General features: G+C 58.0%; 5 protein-coding genes across 5 annotated transcripts; 3 read left to right on the top strand and 2 right to left on the bottom strand.

The window, feature by feature from the left end:
- Positions 1-952: 952 nt before the first annotated feature.
- On the top strand, positions 953-2,634 carry DCS_00957 (UPF0016 domain protein; the record flags this gene model as incomplete). Its single annotated transcript, XM_040798292.1, has 2 exons — positions 953-2,507; positions 2,564-2,634. The coding sequence occupies 2 exons, from the start codon at positions 953-955 to the stop codon at positions 2,632-2,634; spliced, it is 1,626 nt and encodes a 541-aa protein (XP_040659175.1).
- A 4,045-nt stretch (positions 2,635-6,679) lies between these two features.
- Positions 6,680-7,321, top strand: DCS_00956 (uncharacterized protein; the record flags this gene model as incomplete). The annotated part of the gene is made up of 1 exon (XM_040798291.1): positions 6,680-7,321. One exon carries the CDS (start codon positions 6,680-6,682, stop codon positions 7,319-7,321), a length of 642 nt encoding a protein of 213 aa, XP_040659174.1.
- Positions 7,322-8,213: 892 nt separating this feature from the next.
- On the bottom strand, positions 8,214-8,666 carry DCS_00955 (uncharacterized protein; the record flags this gene model as incomplete). The annotated part of the gene is made up of 1 exon (XM_040798290.1): positions 8,214-8,666. The coding sequence occupies one exon, from the start codon at positions 8,664-8,666 to the stop codon at positions 8,214-8,216; it is 453 nt and encodes a 150-aa protein (XP_040659173.1).
- A 1,969-nt stretch (positions 8,667-10,635) lies between these two features.
- On the bottom strand, positions 10,636-13,501 carry DCS_00954 (TRP-like ion channel; the record flags this gene model as incomplete). The annotated part of the gene is made up of 2 exons (XM_040798289.1): positions 10,636-13,106; positions 13,192-13,501. 2 exons carry the CDS (start codon positions 13,499-13,501, stop codon positions 10,636-10,638), a joined length of 2,781 nt encoding a protein of 926 aa, XP_040659172.1.
- Positions 13,502-16,997: 3,496 nt separating this feature from the next.
- On the top strand, positions 16,998-19,095 carry DCS_00953 (Sulfate adenylyltransferase; the record flags this gene model as incomplete). Its single annotated transcript, XM_040798288.1, has 5 exons — positions 16,998-17,166; positions 17,288-17,315; positions 17,378-17,560; positions 17,671-17,819; positions 17,900-19,095. 5 exons carry the CDS (start codon positions 16,998-17,000, stop codon positions 19,093-19,095), a joined length of 1,725 nt encoding a protein of 574 aa, XP_040659171.1.
- Positions 19,096-19,515: the final 420 nt, after the last annotated feature.

The raw sequence follows: 19,515 nt of genomic DNA, 5'->3' as shown, positions 1-19,515 counted from the left end.
CGTCCAAGAGTGGGGCGAATCCGGTACCTTGCTCTGGTAGGTAGCTACTAGTGCCGCGCATGGGATCCAGAGGCACCCAAAGTACTCGTCTAGCCCGCCGCCGGTACCTGCACGCACAGTGCAGCACACACCAGCTGCACGTAGCTACCTCGTACTCCTACCTCGCACGGCGAATGCCCCGTAGGTACAGCGGTACCTACGGCGGTACCTACGGCGGTACCTACGGCGGTACCTACGGCGATGCCTACGGCTGTACCTACAGCGATCCCTACAGCGGTACCTGCAGCACCTTAGTACTTAAGTAAGTACCTACATGAGGGGCGCAGCGCGTCGACTGCCTGCGGAGCTGCCAGCAATAGCTGCCGGAGCATGCACCAGTACAGTGGGGTGGCAAAAATGTCCATTCAATTAGTAGGAGTAGCGCTACCAAACCTGAATCGTCACTTTTGTCAAGTGACTGTACGAGTCGCACAAGGCTCCGTACCTTCACCACTACCCTGCTAGTGTGCAGTACCGTGCTGACCAGCGGCGAGGCCTGCCAATACCAACAGCTGGCGGCTTTTGACCTGCCGCCGGCCACCGAAACCCCTTGACGTCCATCCATCCATCCACCTTTCTTCTTCCCTTCCCCCCCGACGACTCACGGTCAAATTTTCGCTTCCGCACCGTCCTGCCGATACCATTCTTCTCACCGTCCTTGCCCCCGTTCGCCCCTCCGCCTCGCATTCGACCGGCGCTCCCTCGTCCGCCGACGGTCTGCCCACCGACAGACGCGCGCTGCCCTCGAGACGCGAGCCTGCGACCGGTGACGGTCCCCCCCCTGCCGACGACGGCATCCCCAGCTCGAGCCACGACGGCATCATTCGAGCCCGCACGTCCATCTCGCCACCTGCTTCGACGCAAGACCGGCTGACGCGCCTCTCCCATCGTCGACGTCCGCCCCGTCACCGCCATGAAGCTCAAGGCCAAGTACTCGCCGCTGCTCCTGCTCCTCCCTTCGCTCACCGCCGGTCTCGTCTCCCGCGCCGTCGCGGGCAAGGGCGACGACACCGTTTCCGTCCAGTCGTCGCTCGAACCCACCGATGGGCCTCCCGTGCCCGTCAAGGGCCGGCTCGGCCTGCCGACCAAGGATGCGCCCGTCGACGGCAAGGACGGCAAGCCTCATCTGGGCCCCTTTGTCGGCAACGACGGCGCGGCCAAGGACGCCGACAGCAAGGAGCGCCCCCCCCTCAAGGATAGGCCCGAGGACCCGACGCTGGTAGACGGCAAGAAGATACCAGAGTCCAACGACGGCGTCATGTTCGACAAGAACCGCGAGAAGCCCCAAGGCTTCACCGGAACCGAGGGCGGCGTCTCGGAAAAGGCCAAGGCTCGCATCGCCCAGGAGGGCAGGACGGGCGAGAAGGCGGTGACGCACCCGCCGTCGCCCAAGGAGCAGCCCCCGCTGCCGCACAGCGAGGAGCAGAAGCTGCAGACCGACGACAAGAGCAAGGTCAAGAGCAAGGACAAGGCCGACGACGACACCGACTACACCGGGCTCGACGTGCGTCCGACCCTCGTCCCATCCGTCTCCTCCGCCTCCAGCCTCGAGCACCTTTCCGCTAACCCGAGCGAGCAGAGACCCGACGACCTCCCCGACACGCCCGGCGACAAGACGAGGACACCCCCGAAGGCGGTGCCGCCGCCCAAGGAGAAGAGCGGCAAGACCAAGGGGGCCTCGGCCGAGTCGATCAGGAAGGCGGCCGGCACCTCCGACGATGGCATCATCCAGCCCTTCCACTCCTTCCTCCTCTCGGGCACCATGATTCTCGTGTCGGAAATCGGCGACAAGACATTCCTCGTGGCCGCCCTCATGGCCATGAAGCACGATCGCATGGTCGTCTTCTCCGCCGCCTTTGGCGCGCTGCTCGTCATGACGGTCCTGTCCGCCGTCCTCGGCCACGCCGTGCCGACGCTCATCCCCAAGCGCCTGACGAGCTTCCTCGCCGCCGGCCTCTTCCTCGTCTTCGGCGCCAAGCTCCTCCGCGAGGGCATGCAGATGGATCCCCACGAGGGCGTCGCCGCCGAGATGCGCGAGGTCGAGCAGGAGCTCGCCGAGAAGGAAAAGGAGCTCGGTCGCACCCGGAGAGGGTCCATCTCGCCGCACGCGCTCGAGATGGGCCTCAACGGCCGCGGCACGAGGACAAAGGGTCGTCTCTCCTCCCCCGCCCGCTCGCCTTCGCTGTCCCCTTCGCGGAACCCCTCGCACGGCTCCGGCCCGCTCGCCAACGCATTCCACGGCATCGGCAACCTCTGCTCCTTTCTGCTGAGCCCCGCCTGGGTGCAAACCTTTGCCATGACCTTCCTGGGCGAGTGGGGCGACCGGAGCCAGATCGCCACCATCGCCATGGCCGCCGGCCAGGACTACTGGTGGGTGACGCTGGGCGCGTCGTGCGGCCACGCCATCTGCACCGGCGTCGCCGTCATCGGCGGTCGGGCCATCGCTGGCCGCGTGAGTCTCAAAGTTGGTGCGTCGGCCATGACCACGAGGCAGCCGGGATTCCCAGAGCTAATCGGATTGTAGTCACCGTCGGCGGCGCCGTCGCATTCCTTTTATTCGCCGTCATCTATTTTATCGAAGCTCTGTACGCTTAGCCGACGCTTTCATTTCCGTATCGCCCCTATCCGAAGCCGCGCCTTTACGTTATCCTCCCGCCAACACGACACCCTTGCGGGCCGCTACAACGTTGTCGTCCAGCGTCGACGCCTTTGCCCTCCTGGGCGGTTTTCCCTCCAGACCCCGCGGGTCTCGCAGGCACAGTCGTCGGATGCAAACACCCTCGGCGTGGGCGCCATTTCAGACACGGCCAGGCTGCGTGAGGTGGAATGATTACTGTGTACTCTTTGTATAATTAGGAACTGGCGTACGCCTAGGTTGCTTGTGTGGGGGTGAGAGGGGAGGGAGCTTGATCGGCGTCAAGCCAGGGGTCGGGTGTAAGTAATATCGCACGACAACAGCAGAATGCGTGCGTAACCAAAAAAAAAACGAGGGAGCTGCGGTCTGCAACAGGTTGAAACGGAGTTGGCGGGTGCGCATCGTATTTCTGCCCCCGAGTGGTGCCGAGGGGTGGGTTTTTTCTTCTTTTTTTTGCACGGATGAAAGCGAATTGATCAAGTGTCCATTTCAACGACCTCGGCCGGCTTCGTCGTGCTCGTGATCGTCTCAACCTCGACGGAGAACGCTGAGTCATGAATCACGAAATGTCCAAGTTTGACGACCATGTATCTTCCCGAGGTCGTGAGGAAACGCGAATTGCAACAACGTACACCGCCAGAGACGGGTAGCAGGGCGGCTGTGATGCCAACCGCCCGCCGTGACCCCGAGGCCGATGACCTGCGGCACTTTGCAATCTGTCACATGAGCACATACGCGGCTGTCAGTTGAGAGAGAGGCCTCATTTCATCGCCAACAGAGGAGGAGACGACGGAATCTGGCATGGATGAGTGCGAAGAATGGGCGGCAACGACGACGGCCGATTTCGGGCGAGAAACGAGCGCTGGGCGATCCTATCAAGGATTGGCATGTGCTGACATGGGTTGGCATGGGGACCCGTTGGGCGATGCAGGGTGCCTATGCTGCGACAAGCTGGCGGGCCGGAGCGATTCCGGAGTACATGACGGACGAGATTTCCGCCAGAGGTCGGCCAGTATCGTGCACCATACTCTCCAGCCGGTCGCTTTTGCCGTTCTGATGCCTGTTGGCAGCATGACCGGCCATGGAGCACGGACCGAATTTCCAGCACGAGCAGGGATCGTCGGCGTCGACGTGATACCCCGATCGTTCGAGTCGATGTGATTGCGAGAGCGGAGGAGGAGAACCTGGCCATGGAGCCGAGCAAGTGGTCCCGACCCGGGCCCAACGAATGGAAGAAAAGTCCTGGCGAAATCATGGAGCTACGCTCGCACTCCTGGTACGTCCGCCTTCTTGACTTGTCACTCATCTCTGCGTTCTGACCAGCCGATCGAGGCAGCAAACATGCACCCCTGCATCCCAATTTGCAGCAGAATACCGTGCCAGTGGTGTGTAGGTACCTGCAGGTGTGCAGCATCATGTTCGGGGGCAAGGATCTCTGCTGGGACTGAAATGGAGCGAGTAACAGAGTGGCAAGCATGCCTCTTCTCTTCTTTTCGTCATGAACCTGACCTCGGAGGACTCATCTTTGCTCCGGTGACGCTCCCTGTCGCCTATATCTGGTGAGCATGATGTGAAATCTCAGTCGTGAGTGCTGGTTCTTTGTGACGAAGCAACAAGACGCTCCCCAGCCATGGGCTAGCTGTTGTGCCTCCTGGCAGATCATGGCCCTTGTTCACAGCAGTCATCTTGCCAGTGGATTCATCGTACCAGTAATTAGATAGGATGGAACGTCGATAGGTTGGCGGGTCGGTATCACGCTCCGGCTTGGCGTAGCTACTTGTTTGCCGTCCGTCTCTGCTGGCTTGGCTCGAGAAAAAGCAAAGCGCGCCATGATGAGGCGGAGAAGAGCAAGGCGGCGACAAGGCAACCAGGTGTCACCCAATGGCCATCTCTTGCAGCCGATCGGGATATTGTGCAGCCGGGTCCCCTTTGTTTGCCCTTGGCTGCTGTGCCAAATCAGGCAACATTGTGACGGAGCCGTTCACAACTAGCGGTTAGCGGGGCCTTTGAATCTATGTCAGTACGGACGTACTGGTACAACGAACTACCTCCGATCCGTGTTCTCTCAGGTAGCTTTGAAGTACTCCTGCGGTAGATGCAGCATCGAGGCAGAGAATCCAGTGTGCATCTACATCTACGACTCGCCATCCTTCCCAGTACCACTGGTAGGTAATAGCAGATGGGTAAAGCCCGCTTCTTATCGAGCCGGCATTGATTGAACCTCTTGGCTACCCGGCGACCTCTGTAGTACAGTAGGTATCAAACGGTACTGGGTATGTGGCAGCATTGTCTCTGCGCCCGTGCCTGCACTTGCACCTTTGCCCGTGAATGTTGTATCTATACCGTGTATCAGTACCTGCATCTGCATCAGCATCGGTTCCTGCACCTGTACCTGTACCTTGACTTATCTTGATCTGTATCCGTATCTGTATCGTGCTTGTACCTGCACCTGTAACTGTTAACTGCACCAGTACCTGTTAACTGCACCAGTACCTGTTAATTGCACCTGTACCTGTTAATTGCACCTGTACCTGTTAACTGCACCTGTACCTGTTACCTGCACCTGTGATTACCTGTTACCTGCACCTGTGCCTGTTACCTGCATCTGTACTTGCTTGTACTGTACTGTATTTTTTATCCGCATCTGTGTCGTGCTTGTAGCTGTACCTGTATCTGCACTCGCATGCGTACCTGAATCCGTACGAGCACGCACAGGTACAGCTTGTACCTGTGGCAGTTCCAAGCACCATCTGCCGCCGTCGCTCGTAAAGGATGTTGGTTCCAAGCGGTCGAGGAGGAGGCTTCGAGGCACTAGGGACCAAGTCATCACGAGCAAACGCGGCTCGCAGACGCCCTTCAGCCTCATTGCGACTTGGCCGCCTCGCACTCGTCTATGCCCTCCCCTGACTGGCCAGCCAAGCTCAGGGTTGGCCACGGACTCTCGGATGGCGAGGCACGAGCCAACATGCCGGAACTGGATGGCCAGAGAGCAGCCAGACGGTCGGTCGAGTCGTCGAGCCGTCGAGTCATCTCCGTCTCATGCACTGGCCAGGGACCAGTGGCCCTGGACGGTTGCACACCCGGCCAGTCGGTGCCTCGCAAGCCATCTCTGCACATGCATGCTATGCTGGCTTCGAACCTTTGGAGCCATGGCCAACGGTTTCCATGGCTTGGCCTGGCATGTGGACAAGTCGAGCCTCTCCCCGGCGCCGTCTGTCAACATTCAACGCCACAACGTGGGCCGGCCAAGTGTCGACGTGAGCAAACAAACGTATCGGGACAAGAGCGAAGCCTCGTGAGCGGGTATCGACCAGCTCGTACGACGCCGCCGTGGGACCTGCTTGACGTAAATCACCTTGGTCGCACGCGACAGGGGCTGTGATGGGACGGGATGGCACGCTGGGCAGCTTTGGACGAGCACGGGATGCGCAGGGGACACGACCAACGGCAGCAAACGACGCCGTGGCAGAGTCTAGTTGACATCGACAACGAGCAAGCAGGCCAGGCAGGGGAGGCGTGTCGGTACGCGGCCACCCCCCTCCCCTGGCTCCCGACGCTGGCTGGCGAGCATCACCGGCATGGCAAGGACCTACGCTCCAGTACCTGCAACCTTGTACCCTCGCTTCGCCGCAGCTTTCCACCTGCCAAGCGGTTGGGCAGGAAGGCTGCCGATCATCTGCAAATCGTGCTTGTGGGCCGGCACACGCATCTCACAACTGCTGCGAGGACGAAAAGCTCGGACAAGCACTCGTTGTTGGTCCATCGGCTCCGCGCCCGTTCGCCCATTCGCCCTCCCTCCCTCTCGGAGGGCCTTTGTCAAGTATAAAAGGAAGGCGGAGGAACGACCGAGGCTGAACGACAGGTAAAGGCATAACGCAGAGTTCTGAACACAGACTTTGCTTGTTCGCCTCGTCAGCTGCACTGTCATACCTCGGTTGCCACCTTGTCAAAACGGACGTTTGCATACCTCATCACCTTCTTTCCTTCATCACTTTCCCCTTCATCATGTCTGGTGACTATACGATCGTCGCTCAATGCCCCCGGTGCGACATCATCTTGTCGACGACCCAGCCTTTGCCCAAGTGCATCAACTGTGCTGTCCAGCTGGTGCCTTGGCCTGCTGCACCTGGGGCGGGCTCCGTGCAGGATCCGTTCGTCAACGGCACCTTGACGTCGTCCGAAGTCCCGGGGGAAATGGCGGCCGCTCCGTTGGCCGATGAGCCTCCCTACCCAATCCTGGACCATCCCCTCATCATTCGCATGCTCGAAGAGGAGCCCGATGGAGATTTCACGTGGTACAGCGAGGCCGTCTTCAGCGACGAATCGTCCACCGGCGAGGCAACATTCAGCGACCGCGGAGCACCAGTTCCGTCGCCTCCATTTCCAGACAGCCCTACCCTCAGCGACGAGACGATGGCTCATGGCAACCAGGGCGGTGAAAAAGACGACGAGGCCGGTGAAATCGCCATGGTGCGCGAGAACCTCATCAAGGAGCCTGGCGGTGAAAGTGGTGGCGCCGACCCGAACACGATTCAGCCGTGGATCTTGGAGGTCGATTCGACTGGGCAGCCATCTTCCCTCGACGTGCGCGGTGGTGATTCCAACACCGGCAAGGACGAGGACGGAGATGTCCCCACTCGAGCGTAGCAGTCACGACCGCTCTAGTGCTCTATTCTCTCGGCTCGTTTGCTGCCGCTCACGAGTTGGCCACTTTTCGCCCGCCAGTCATTACCTCGCATGTCGACTGAATTTTGCTGCCTTGAACGTTTTCCCTATTCGCCCATGGCGAACGGGACAGAATCAAAGGTATAGGCATTCCATATGATTCAAAATATACGAACAGTTCTTGCCGTATGGCGTGCAACCTCTCATCCGGCCGTAGTTTGTGCTTCCACTCTTCTCTGACGGCTGCAAGTACGAGTTGGTCTACCAACCATCGACGTGCCGAGCTGCGGTTTCCTGCCACTCGGTGGTGCGAAGGCGACAGAGGGTTGCGTTTGTCATGGCTCGGCGCCTCACCGAGCGAGCGTACGAGCTAGAGTACGGCGGCGGCCTCGGATCGGCCGAGGCGAGCTATTCCAGAATATTCTCGTCCAGCCAAAAACATGGCCACCGCGTGGCAAGGTGCCCTGTTCTTCCTCGGAGCACCAACGTCAACCAGAATCTGACTGTCAACCCCATGACTGTGAAGCCACAGAGTAGCCTGGACTAGCCTGTAGTATTTTCTCGAAGCCATCCAGCCATCCGAACGCATCAAGGCAAACTTGATTCCCTCACAGTTCCGTCAACACTGCTACGTTGCATCGCGAGCTTTCCTCCTCGGGCAGAATTGTAAGAAAGCGTAATTCGTAGAGTGATGGAAATGTGGCTTCTCCCACGAGATGCATTTCGCATGTGACGAAGTTCATGTCGACGTTGTGGCGCTGCATCGTGGGTTTTGACGTGCAATGTGCACCGGACGCCAGCGAGCATGGTTCGATAATCATGTACAAAGTTCATCCTATTTCCATTCATGGACAAGGCCATTGTTCGGAAGAGGTCATTCCTTGGGCGAAAAATCAAAAGCAAGCATGTCAAAGCTCGTGGCTAGAGGTCTCCCACCAACGAGGACGAACTTGACTATCTGCGGGTCATCAAGGTGGGCTCGGTAGATATGGAGCGTATCATGGTATTCCTGTGACGGAATGGCGTTGACAGCTCTTGTCCAGATCTGCTTGAGATTTGCCGACGACGAGTTACATCCACATGGGGTCCCGGGCGCCCGGAGGCCCTTGGAGGCGCCCTTGGAGACGTACTGAGGCGGAAGCGCAAGAGGCTCCGGCGTCTTGCTGCGAGCCGTTGATAGGCTCGCCCCTCCGTATCGAGTAGCTGCACGTGTCCTCCTTCTGTCTGGCCTGGGAGTCAACATTGCGTGGGAGCGGCCACTCGGGGAAGGCGGCCCGTAGTCGAATTCGGATTCCATCTGGCCATGAGCTTCGCTTGAAACGACCATCGATCGATGCAGTCAACCGTGTCCAAAGGAACAACAAGGATGCGTCAGCTCGCAAGCACAGTCGTGACATGGATTGCACGTGTCAACCCTGGCCGCAACTGCTAGAGACATGCCTCCCAGGCGCTGCCTCAACATGGATCCCAGGCGCTTGGAGGCGTGTGAATGGTGAACCCCGACAGCGTGCAGTGCTGTGGGTGATCCATCGGCTATCGCGACCAGGCGTGCAGCATCTTGGCCGATCTAGCACCTGACTTGCATCTGATCCGACGCCGCATTCTCCGCGAGAAATAACAAGAATAACACCAAAGAGGGTGCCGGCACGCTCAATATCTCAAGGCGGGACGGGCACATGGGCTTGCGAAAGCTGCGAAAGTCGTGCTCCGACATCCGAGTCTCCGACAACCAAGGTTTCCGTCGTGCCAGGGGGGGGGTCTGTAGGCGTCGCTGGTAAGGTCGCCATCGCTGGCAGTCGACGTCTCGTGGCACGAAAAGCCTCCTTCATGCGCAAATTCTGTTTCGTCGGCGGAATGTTCCGGCAGACGGCACCCCAAGGCGTGCGGCGACAGTACCTAGCGGTAGCGACAATCAGACGGTCGATCTAGGTAGGGTAGGGGGTGTATAGAAGAGGATTGGAGGAGATCTGGAGGGTGAGAGAGGGAAATGGTTGGAGAAGTGGAGGGTAAGAGGAGGAGAGGGTAAGGGGTATAGGAGAGGGGTGGAGGAGGGAAGGAGGGGGGTTGGCTCAGTCCTGCCGGTCTTGCCTCGGAGCATTTGAGAAACTGCCGCACTCGATTGACTCATGATGTCAGCTCACCGCTCCACTCTATCAAGGCCGGATGATTCATTCATCCATATAGGTACGTCTATTTATCCATCCATTCATCCTCGCTGCCCTCCCTCCCTCCCCCTCTCGAGCAGCATTCTCCCGAGCCCAAAGATATTGGCTGTCGTCGAGCTGGCCATCGTCGACCCTGAATTGCATTGGGAATCCGACTGGAGATTTCAAATTTGATGCATAAGGTATTTGATTCAGATGGTATTTGATGCAAATGGTAGCAGGTAATTCGTACTCATTTCTTACCGTGTCCTCTGGAGAGTCACCCCTGTCACAGGGCATGTCTCTCAAGACCACACAGCTGTGCGTGGCCTCGAGAGCAGAAACTGCGAAGGGGGTCGACGCGTTGACCGATCCTTTACTTGACACTAGGTAGTAGATATGTACTTTTATAAAGCGTGGCATCATTTTGAGGTAGAATTAGCGGCATAGATACCAAGGCTCGTGCCGTGGGACGCAAAGAGGCAGTAGCATATGTACATGCAAACTTTGCGTGCCGGTACCGTGGGACGCAGCACAACAATAGTACCTTTGCACATCACCACTGGTGGATAGAAGCGTTCAAGCTTCCCTTGCGAGTCCATAATGGTGGCCGGACAAGGCAAGGCGAACGTTCTTATGCCGCTTCCCAGTGGGCCTCATTGTCGTCGACAACCACCGAGTACAAATCTACTGCATTTGCGCATTTCAGGAAATAAGCAGCTCTCTCCGAACAACATGTTCCTGGTAGCGGCAAACACTAGGAGAGGCATCGAGCTGCAGAATCTAGCAAAGCCCTCCGCTACCATTCATCAACGAGGTTGTCGACTGCATCGTCGAGCAGCGGTGGAGCAGTAAGACCCGCAGTCCCGTGATAGGGAATACAAGTGCGGAGTACGGAGTAATGAAGCCCAAGTTCGGCAAGCTTGCCACATGACATGTACCGGTACTCATATATCCCTACTTTGTACTAGCGACCTTGATTTATGCAAATATCCGACCCATGCTACGCACGGCTACTGAGTATTCCGCGCTGTTGCACACCAGGCGAATACGCACTGCCCGCTGTTTCTCTTCGCCAACCCTCCCCCCCTTCCCGACACCCCCCTCCTTTCCCACTCCAGACTGCTCGTCAGCAAGCCTCTTCGTTGTTGGTCATCCCTTCATGAGCCTCACAGTTCTCCTGTGCGATCTCGTCGGAGGGATGCTGGGGCCGGCCCAAGACACCTGCCTGTCCTCGGAGCCGGCGGATGGCACCTGTGACATGCTGATGGCCTCGCCGGCGGCGTTCAAAATGGGTTCTTCAAACAACTCCTCCAGGGGGTGAATGGGTGGTCTTTTTGGTGACATCGTCGCCCCCGACGAGTCGCCGTTGCTGTGCGGCAGGGGCGGGGAGCTGTGCGGCAGCCAGAGGGAGCGATTGCATGTGTGGCGACTCGCATCGCCTCGATTCATCTCCTCGTCCCACAAGACCAAGTCTCCAGTGTTCCATGACCTGCTGTGAACCCGTGCCGCGCGGGTTATGCCGCCGGACGAGCACCGTGAACTCGCCATGTTGGACCGGCGGTTACGTCGAGCGCTCGCCGCCGCGCTCGCCGCCGCGCTCGCCGCCGAAGGAGTACCACCGGCCGGCCCAGGACGCCCGCCGTATTCTTTTTCGTTTCCGCCCTCATTCTCATCCTCATCCTCATCTCCAATCTTCGGTACACGTCGAACCCCCCACACTTTGAATCGCGACTGCATCGGCTCGTCCGCTGCCGCCTCGTGTTCTGCCGGTGCCGACGGGTCGTTTGCGTGGGCTTCCACGTGCTCATGACAACCGCTGCGCGTTTGGTCGAGAGCTTCAGGACACCGCTCCCTGTTTCGCGAGCGTGACATGCATGTCGAAACCATGCCGACGACGATGAGCACCAGCGCAGCCACGGCCAAGGATCCTTGGACGGCAATGATCATGATGCCCAGCCACGTGGCCGCGATACGGTCGACCTCAAAGTCCGGGAGAAAGGCAATCGAGATGCATGCCGTGACAATCTTGGAGGTGGAGAGCATCCAGACGGCGGTAGCCGTGTTCCAGTTGCTCTCAAACGGGTTCACCTTGATCATACCAAGCAAGGCGAGAGCCTCGAGGGAGAAAAGGCCAAACGCTTGGACCGGCGGCGTGCCGATGCCGCCTCCGATGAAGCATGCCCTGACAAAAAGATAGGCGAGGTGGACGGCAAAGAAGGCCCATCTCGTGTGGCAATATCTCGCGACGAGCCATCCGAAACGCCCCATGACGCTTTTGTCCTTTTCCACCGTTTTCTTGCTGGGATCACCCGGTTTGGATCGGACGCGGAAGCATGGCAACGTCTCCGACGATCGACGTCCGTCGGTCGCGTCGTCCTCGCCCATGCGGCTCCCTCGTTCGAAGGCGATGGATGGAACAGTCCTCATCAAGATTCTGCGCTCGAATCGCACAGCATCCACACCAGTCTCCAACCTCGTGGGTCGGAGTTGAACGTGGCAGGCGTAGGCTGCCATGCCACCCAATCCAAGGAGCATCGTGACCCAGACGACGGCCGCTACGGCCGTCGGCCCGACGGGCCCACGCAGAGAAAATTGGTACATGGTGAGCACGGTGATGGCGAAGAAGGCGATGAGAAGGATTCGAAGGAGAGTTGAAGCGACATATCCGGCTAGATGAGAGCGGAAGAATTCGAATGCGTCCATCTTGAGCAGGCTTGCCTTGGCCAGCATGTCCAGCATGAGCTTCGCAAGGACCACCAACAAGACGACGCCAGCTAGAAGGATGAGCAGCCAAGTCAGAGAGACGAGGAATGCGTCAGGCGGTGGCACGTTCAGCAGAGACAAGGTGGCACCGAATCCGTGCCACGTGCCGGGCATGGGCATAGCTGGGAGGCGGGGGCTTCCACGCCACGGTTGATGGTAGGGGCTGCCTGCGTCGTACATGGCACGTCGGCTGAAGTCTGCCATCGATCGACTGTACACCCCTCGCGCCAGGCCGCCTCCGTTGTTGACCGGGGCAGAGCCTGCTCCTCCAACCTCGCTGACGTCGGTGACGGTGCCGGTAAAGGAGCTGATGGATCGAACGAGGCCGTCGTTGGCAACGATTCCGGCAGACCAGGCAAAGTTACTCCACCAAGCCGGAAGAATGCTGGGCCAGCGAAGGGGGAGGGCTCCTGAGAAGAAGATGGACTGAAAAACGTCCACGAGGAGGAGGAGGGAAAACGAGTGCGAATGGTGCATCTGCGTGCGAGGGATGCTGACGCCGTAGATGGCTGTCCAAAAGGTGGCGGCGACGGCGAAGAGGGTGGAGAGGGCCATGGTTGCGGCGACGGATTTCGGGTGGCAGAAGGTGTTGCCGTTGGTGATGACGGCTTGGAAGCAAGCAATCTGCGTCTCCGTCGAGCTTACGATTATTTGAAGGCGCGCAAAGCCTTCGAGGTCAGGTATGTCGAGGGCTATCGGTGGGATGCTGGGTGCCTGGTTCGGTGCGACGGGCAGGACGGCAACGGCGGCGATTGGTACGTCGCCGCGTATGGGGCACATGGTCGTGATGTTGGCCTCGCATGGGTCGTACGTCATGTTGAATCGATTCTTCCCGTAGGCCTCGACGGTGAGGCGGACTGGAGGACTCGAATATGGGTTAGCGGACTCCCCATCACAAGGACGGAGAACAAAGCATTGGCAAAGGAGTCTGGGCGGTCGCACGGAGGACCCTTTCCTTGCTTATCCTCGTCGCTCCATCGAGATGAAACAGCACCGTGAGGTTATCGGCATAGTAGGCGCCGTCGAACTTGGTGACGCTGACCAAGCTGCCGCCGTCGTGACAATCGTCAAAATCTCCCGTGTAGAGGTCAGGGAGGCGGTTGACGTCGAGTCGGCGGGTCTTGCCATCTATACCAGTGCCGGTGATGAGATCTTGGTTATTATCCGATGCGAGCACGTTTGATACGAAGCAAGAGATGGAGATGGAGAGTAGTAGGCGGACGATGGTCTTGGAGGACAACTGTTTGGTCATGGCTGGCCGTGTGAGAGCCGGTGGCAGTCGAGTTCTTGCTCTCTATTTCTTTTTTTCGATATTTGAATGGATTTGCAAATTCCAGAATATTAAGGTAGCTGCGTGGTGAGAATGCCGACGTAGACTTGTCAATTTCCGAAAACAAAGGAACCAGACGGCTACGACGATGGTGGGATTGTTTCGTCCTGCTCCAGTACCTCATTCGCCACCGGGTTGGACCCATGATGGGCGGTGATGCGCTCCTTCCGTTTGTCAACCGGTGTTTTCTTGCCATGACTGGTCGCAGTTTCCCACATACAAGTGGTGAATACAGGGCAGGAAGTAGGGGACCTTGTGTCTCTTGCCTTGGGACTCGGAGTTTCAGGAGCCGTATGTGGTTGATGTTTGTGGCGTCAACGAGGCTCGTCCAAGTTCAGCCACCTAATCGATGGCGCCATCCCGCTAGCGCCCGTGAAATGACAGTCTATTAATATTACTTGATTGGTCTGCCACGATCGTGTGTACCGTTGAGCAACCTACCTCGAGTACTTACACAAACACTTTGCGGGCATCTAATATACCTTTTATACACCTGGTCGATGTGTGCAGGGAATGATGAACGGAAAGCCGTCAGCATTCGGGATTATTTGACCCCCATTGCCTCTTTGCGTCTAGCAATGTTGTGTCCTCGCACTCTTTTCTCTGTGTCGACGAGCATCCATCCTACAAGTTGATTCAATAGTACTTTGACTCCTCAGTTGGGTGCTGGTCTGCAGGAGTGCTCAAAGCACGACGACCTTGTCACTGGGCACCCTACATGGTAGCTAGTCGCAGCTTGCATAATAATGAGAATAGATTATCGATATTGATGTTTTTTGGGGGGCGGGGGTTTATCGGATGTAGGCTCCGACTATGCTGGGCCTTACATGAAGGCATTGTTCCGTGCACCCACCCGCTGCGGTTGGTTCTCGGCATCAGCATGTGTGCTGTATGTATGTGAACATGTGTGACGCAAAAACAGTTCAGGTTCGGAATTGACAATGAACGCCGTGCGTGCCATTTTACTCCAGCCCTGGGCCATGGCCCGATTAAGTTGTGCGAACATGCTGTTGTTGAGGATTGGCGTTCGGTTCCTAACCGAGGGAGGAAGATTCCGTCCCCTCCAGGGTAGGCGGGATTTCTAAGACGGAATGCCGTGATTTAGGCTTTTACGCCGCCCATGTAGGGGAGCCGTTTGGCATTGGTATAATTAGTGGGTCGCAAAAAGTGTCAATTCACCTTGTATTAGTAGTAGCACTGCCAAAATTATCGTCTTGTACGTACGGAGTACTCCGTACTGTGTTTACAGTGTCGAATACTACCTACTGTACCTAGGTACTAAGCAGTCACAATGCTTGTGCACATGGGGCACCTTTACAAGTACACATGTACTTGAGTATATGAACGAACGGAGGATCCGCATCCGCCAGCGACGGAGCGAAACGAAGGAAGCGATGGACCGACCACGGTCGGATCTCGGCTTCCCTCACCCAACATTGGTGCGGCAGCGTTGGGGTTGGTGGATGGATCGCGAGACTTTGCACAACGACGATGCTCTCGTGCTCGCCCATGTATGCACAGGCACAACTACTTGTTCCTACATCTCCCTCGAATATCCCCCAAGATCGATCGACGGCGGAATGGGCGATGTAGGCGGCGCAGCCTTCTGTAAGAAATTGTACTTGTACATGTAGATGTATAAGTCCGAGGTGCTCCGTACGGAGTACGGAGTATTATTTCTTGTAGTTGTAAGTACTGTAGGTACACGAAATGCGGAGAAAGGGGCACGGAGAACAGATCGGTCGACCAACGGGATGTACTTATTGTAAGTACTCATTACAGCACGGAGGACAAGTACTTAGGTGTACTTGCACACCTACTTACACTCACTGTACTTATGTGCATCTACTAGGGAAGTAGGTGTACGAGATACCTTGATACATGCCCATGTCAATCGGACACAACCTAAAGGTACTTGCTGTCCTCCGTACACATGCTCTCCGTGCAAGGACAAGTACTCCGTACTGTAGGGCCGCTTTGAACATGTTCAGTACTTGCATGTTGTTGGAATACGCAAATAGCACAGATCAACTATGAATACCTACAAGTATGCAGGAGGTGCAGGGAAACAGTGTGGAATTTCTCACTTCTATTCATGGTCTTTTCGAAACGCAAAGCAGTCTCGCCTATCTGGTGCGACAGAAGGTAGCCACTCCCTGCCAGGGAGCTCGCCAGCCTGCTATCCTAGCACGTCATCAACGTCGGGCCGCTGGTTCCCACCAAAATGATCTAGAATAAGGCCGTCTGGCCGGAGCACAATGGTCCCACGGTGAGTGGGGCGGGCCCGCACCAGGAGATGCTGTTAGTAGCCAGGTACCTGCATGTACAAGTAGATGTGATTAATTAGGTATTATACTACTACAACGAAGTAGTGCCGATACTACGGAGTACAAGTACTTAAGTACAGCATTACTCCCTACTACTCCGCAGGTACTGTATACTTACTTGTGTACTACAGTAGGTATATTCCTGCGCAACTCTAGTATTACTACGTACTGTACGGAGTAGGAATCGCAGACTGTGGCAAGCTTCAGCAGCTTGTGTCGGCGCCGTCTCAGCCACAACGTTCAACCGGCCGATTGCGCCATCGTCTTGCCGAACCCAAGGAATGGCAAGGTCGGGGTACGGAAATGACGCAGGCTCGGTCTGTTGTATTCCGACTTTCCTTTGACGGATGAAAGCTTTGCCGTTGTACACATGAGCATGATGAACTGCACTGCACGCATCTTGACTGGCTCAGGCATATAATTGTCGTAGTGCACCAAAGCATACTTGGACGAACAAACAAGTAGTTGTAGATGTAAGTACTTCACGTACGTGTGTTCGTACTCAAGTACACATACATGTATGTACATGTTGTATTATCTACATGTAGTTGTACATCTACTGTACTTGCTGTAGGACTGGGTACGGAGTACGGAGTACTAGGTACCTTTATTAAGCAGGTGCTTGTCCATCGTACAAGTAACGGAGTACATCTCCCCGATGCACTCCAGATCCACTGTCTTGCCGCTACTCCGCTTCGTTGCACCCACCCGTAAGGCACAGCATTAATGCTCGCGGTGCTCCGAACCTCGCCGAGACATACTCCTATAGTAGGTACATGTACTTACACAGACAGAAGTAGCAATATATTATTCCTCGCAAGCACGCACTCCGTATTTGTACAGATACATGGCATTGCACTTGTACACCTGCTGCCCGCAACGACGCCATCCCGAGCTTCCTTTCGTTTCTCCCCACCATTGATTGCGTGATTGCTGCGTGATTGACATTGGACCAAGCTAGAGGCAGACAGACGCTCCGGCTTCGGAAACTGACCGATATAAGCACATCATCGTCCCATTCACCTCGGCGGCAGAGTCGTCCCCCAAAAGACGCCCACCATCTCCCGCCTCCCGCCTCCCCCCTCACCACCATGGCCAACTCTCCTCACGGCGGCGTCCTCAAGGATCTCTTCGCCCGCGACCTGCCACGTCATGCCGAGCTCTCAATAGAGTCGGAGAGGCTTCCTGCCCTCGTCCTGAGCGAGCGTCACCTCTGCGATCTCGAGCTCATCCTCAACGGCGGCTTTTCTCCCCTCCAAGGTTCGTTGCCGAAACAGCCGTAGCGTTGGCGTTCGAACCCTCGCCTGGCCGCTCTCTCTTCGCCTTGGCCTTTGTTCGCCATGAGTGCAAGCCAAGCTGACGTGTGACGGCTTGTCGGCAGGTTTCATGTCGCAAGAGGACTACAATGGGTACGTGGTGACATGATGGACTACCGTTGGAACTCGGCGCCCGCAGACTAACAGCTTCTCAGAGTCGTCGAGAATAACCGGCTCGTCGATGGCAACCTTTTCAGCATGCCCATCACCCTCGACGTGGATGAGACCCAGATCAAAGAGCTCGGCATCAAGCCTGGTGCGAGAATCACCCTTCGCGACTCCCGGGACGACCGCAACCTCGCGATCCTGACCGTCAAGGACCTGTACCGGCCGGACAAGTAAGCAGCCGTCCATCCGCTCCTGTCATGGGCCTCGGTCATGGACCTCGGTCATGGCTCGCTCATTCTTCGTCCTTCCTATGTGCTAATGACGGCCCGCCGCGCCTCAGGATCAGGGAAGCCGTCCAGGTGTTTGGCAGCGACGACGACACCCACCCTGGCGTCAAGCATCTCTTCACCGTCGCCCGGGACACGTACGTCGGCGGTGAGCTCGAGGCCATCAATCGTCTGGAGCATTACGATTTCCTCGATCTCCGCTGTACGTCGCTCACGCCCCCCCCACCCCGACCTGCCTGCCGCGGCCTACGCTGACGATGTTGTTCCTTTCCTCGGCCGCAGTCACGCCGACGGAACTGCGAGCGCACTTCAACAAGCTTGGCTGGCAAAAGGTCGTCGCTTTCCAGACGCGGAACCCGATGCACCGCGCCCACCGGGAGCTTACCGTCCGCGCCGCCCGCTCGCAGCAGGCCAACGTCCTCATCCACCCGGTCGTCGGCCTGACCAAGCCCGGCGACATCGATCACTTCACCCGCGTCCGCGTCTACAAGGCCCTCCTGGCGCGGTACCCGAACAGCATGGCCGCCCTCGCCCTCCTGCCGCTGGCCATGCGCATGGGCGGTCCCCGCGAAGCCCTCTGGCACGCCGTCATCCGCAAGAACCACGGGGCGACGCACTTCATCGTCGGCCGCGACCACGCCGGCCCGGGCAAGAACAAGGACGGCAAGGACCACTACGGCCCCTACGAGGCCCAGGAGCTCGTCAAGAGGTACCAGGACGAGCTGGGCATCAAGATGGTCGAGTTCCAGGAGATGATCTACATCCCCGACAAGGACGAGTACATGCCCGCCGACGAGATCCCCAACGGCACCCGGACCATGAACATTTCCGGCACCGAGCTGCGCAACCGGCTCAGGACCGGCAAGGAGATACCCGCCTGGTTCTCGTACCCCGAGGTCGTCGAGGTGCTGCGCGAGCAGAACCCGCTGCCGCGCGAGAAGGGCTTCACCGTCTTCATGACGGGCTACCAGAACTGCGGCAAGGACCAGATCGCGCGCGCGCTCCAGACCACGCTGAACCAGGGCGGCGGCCGGCCCGTCTCCATGCTCGTCGGCGAAACCGTCCGCCACGAGCTCTCGTCCGAGCTCGGCTTCAGCAGGCAGGACCGCGATCTCAACATCTCGCGCATCGCCTTTGTCGCCTCGGAGCTCACAAAGGCCGGCGCCGCCGTCATCGCCGCGCCGATTGCGCCCTTTGAGGACGCCCGCCGGCAGGCGCGCCAGCTCATCGAGAAGTCGGGTCCCTTCTTCCTCATCCACGTCGCCACCCCGCTGGAGTATTGCGAGAAGACGGACCGGCGGGGCATCTACAAGAAGGCGCGCGCCGGCGAGATCAAGGGCTTCACCGGCGTCGACGACCCGTACGAGGAGCCGTCCAAGCCGGATTTGGTGGTCGATCTCGAGAAGCAGAACGTCCGATCGATCGTGCACGAGATCATCCTGCTGCTCGAGAGCAACGGCCTGCTCGATCGGGTTTGATGCCATCATGCCATGTGTTATGAGCGCGTGCGCTCGCTCGATGCCATCACGAAGCTCTGCTCTGGCGTCCGTCGGCGAGACGCCGGCCGCGGAGCGAGGCTGGGACGGGCTTCGATCGAAAGGAGGGCGAGCATGGAGTCGAGATGTGCTCGACGGGGGGGCTAGCCACCTGCCGGCAAGGCAAGGCAAGCGGTACGGTTTCGTGCGACGAAACAGGGACTCGGATGACCAGCAGTCCACGTGCATGCATGCGCATCACATGTATCACATGTATTCGCGGCGAGCCGATGGGTTGACAGCGAAGACGGGGAGGAGGGGGGGGGATGCCAGAAGTCATCCGATAGGCCGCCTGTGGCTGTGCTCGTCACTTTTCCGATTCTCCTATGCTCGCTCGTACAAGCAATATGTGTATTGGGGCGT

This window comes from Drechmeria coniospora, chromosome 01 (assembly GCF_001625195.1).
Source record: "Drechmeria coniospora strain ARSEF 6962 chromosome 01, whole genome shotgun sequence".
In the NCBI taxonomy this organism is placed as follows: domain Eukaryota; kingdom Fungi; phylum Ascomycota; class Sordariomycetes; order Hypocreales; family Ophiocordycipitaceae; genus Drechmeria; species Drechmeria coniospora.
The sequence above is the reverse complement of the archived record's forward strand: the minus strand, read 5'-3'. Positions and strand labels throughout refer to the sequence as shown.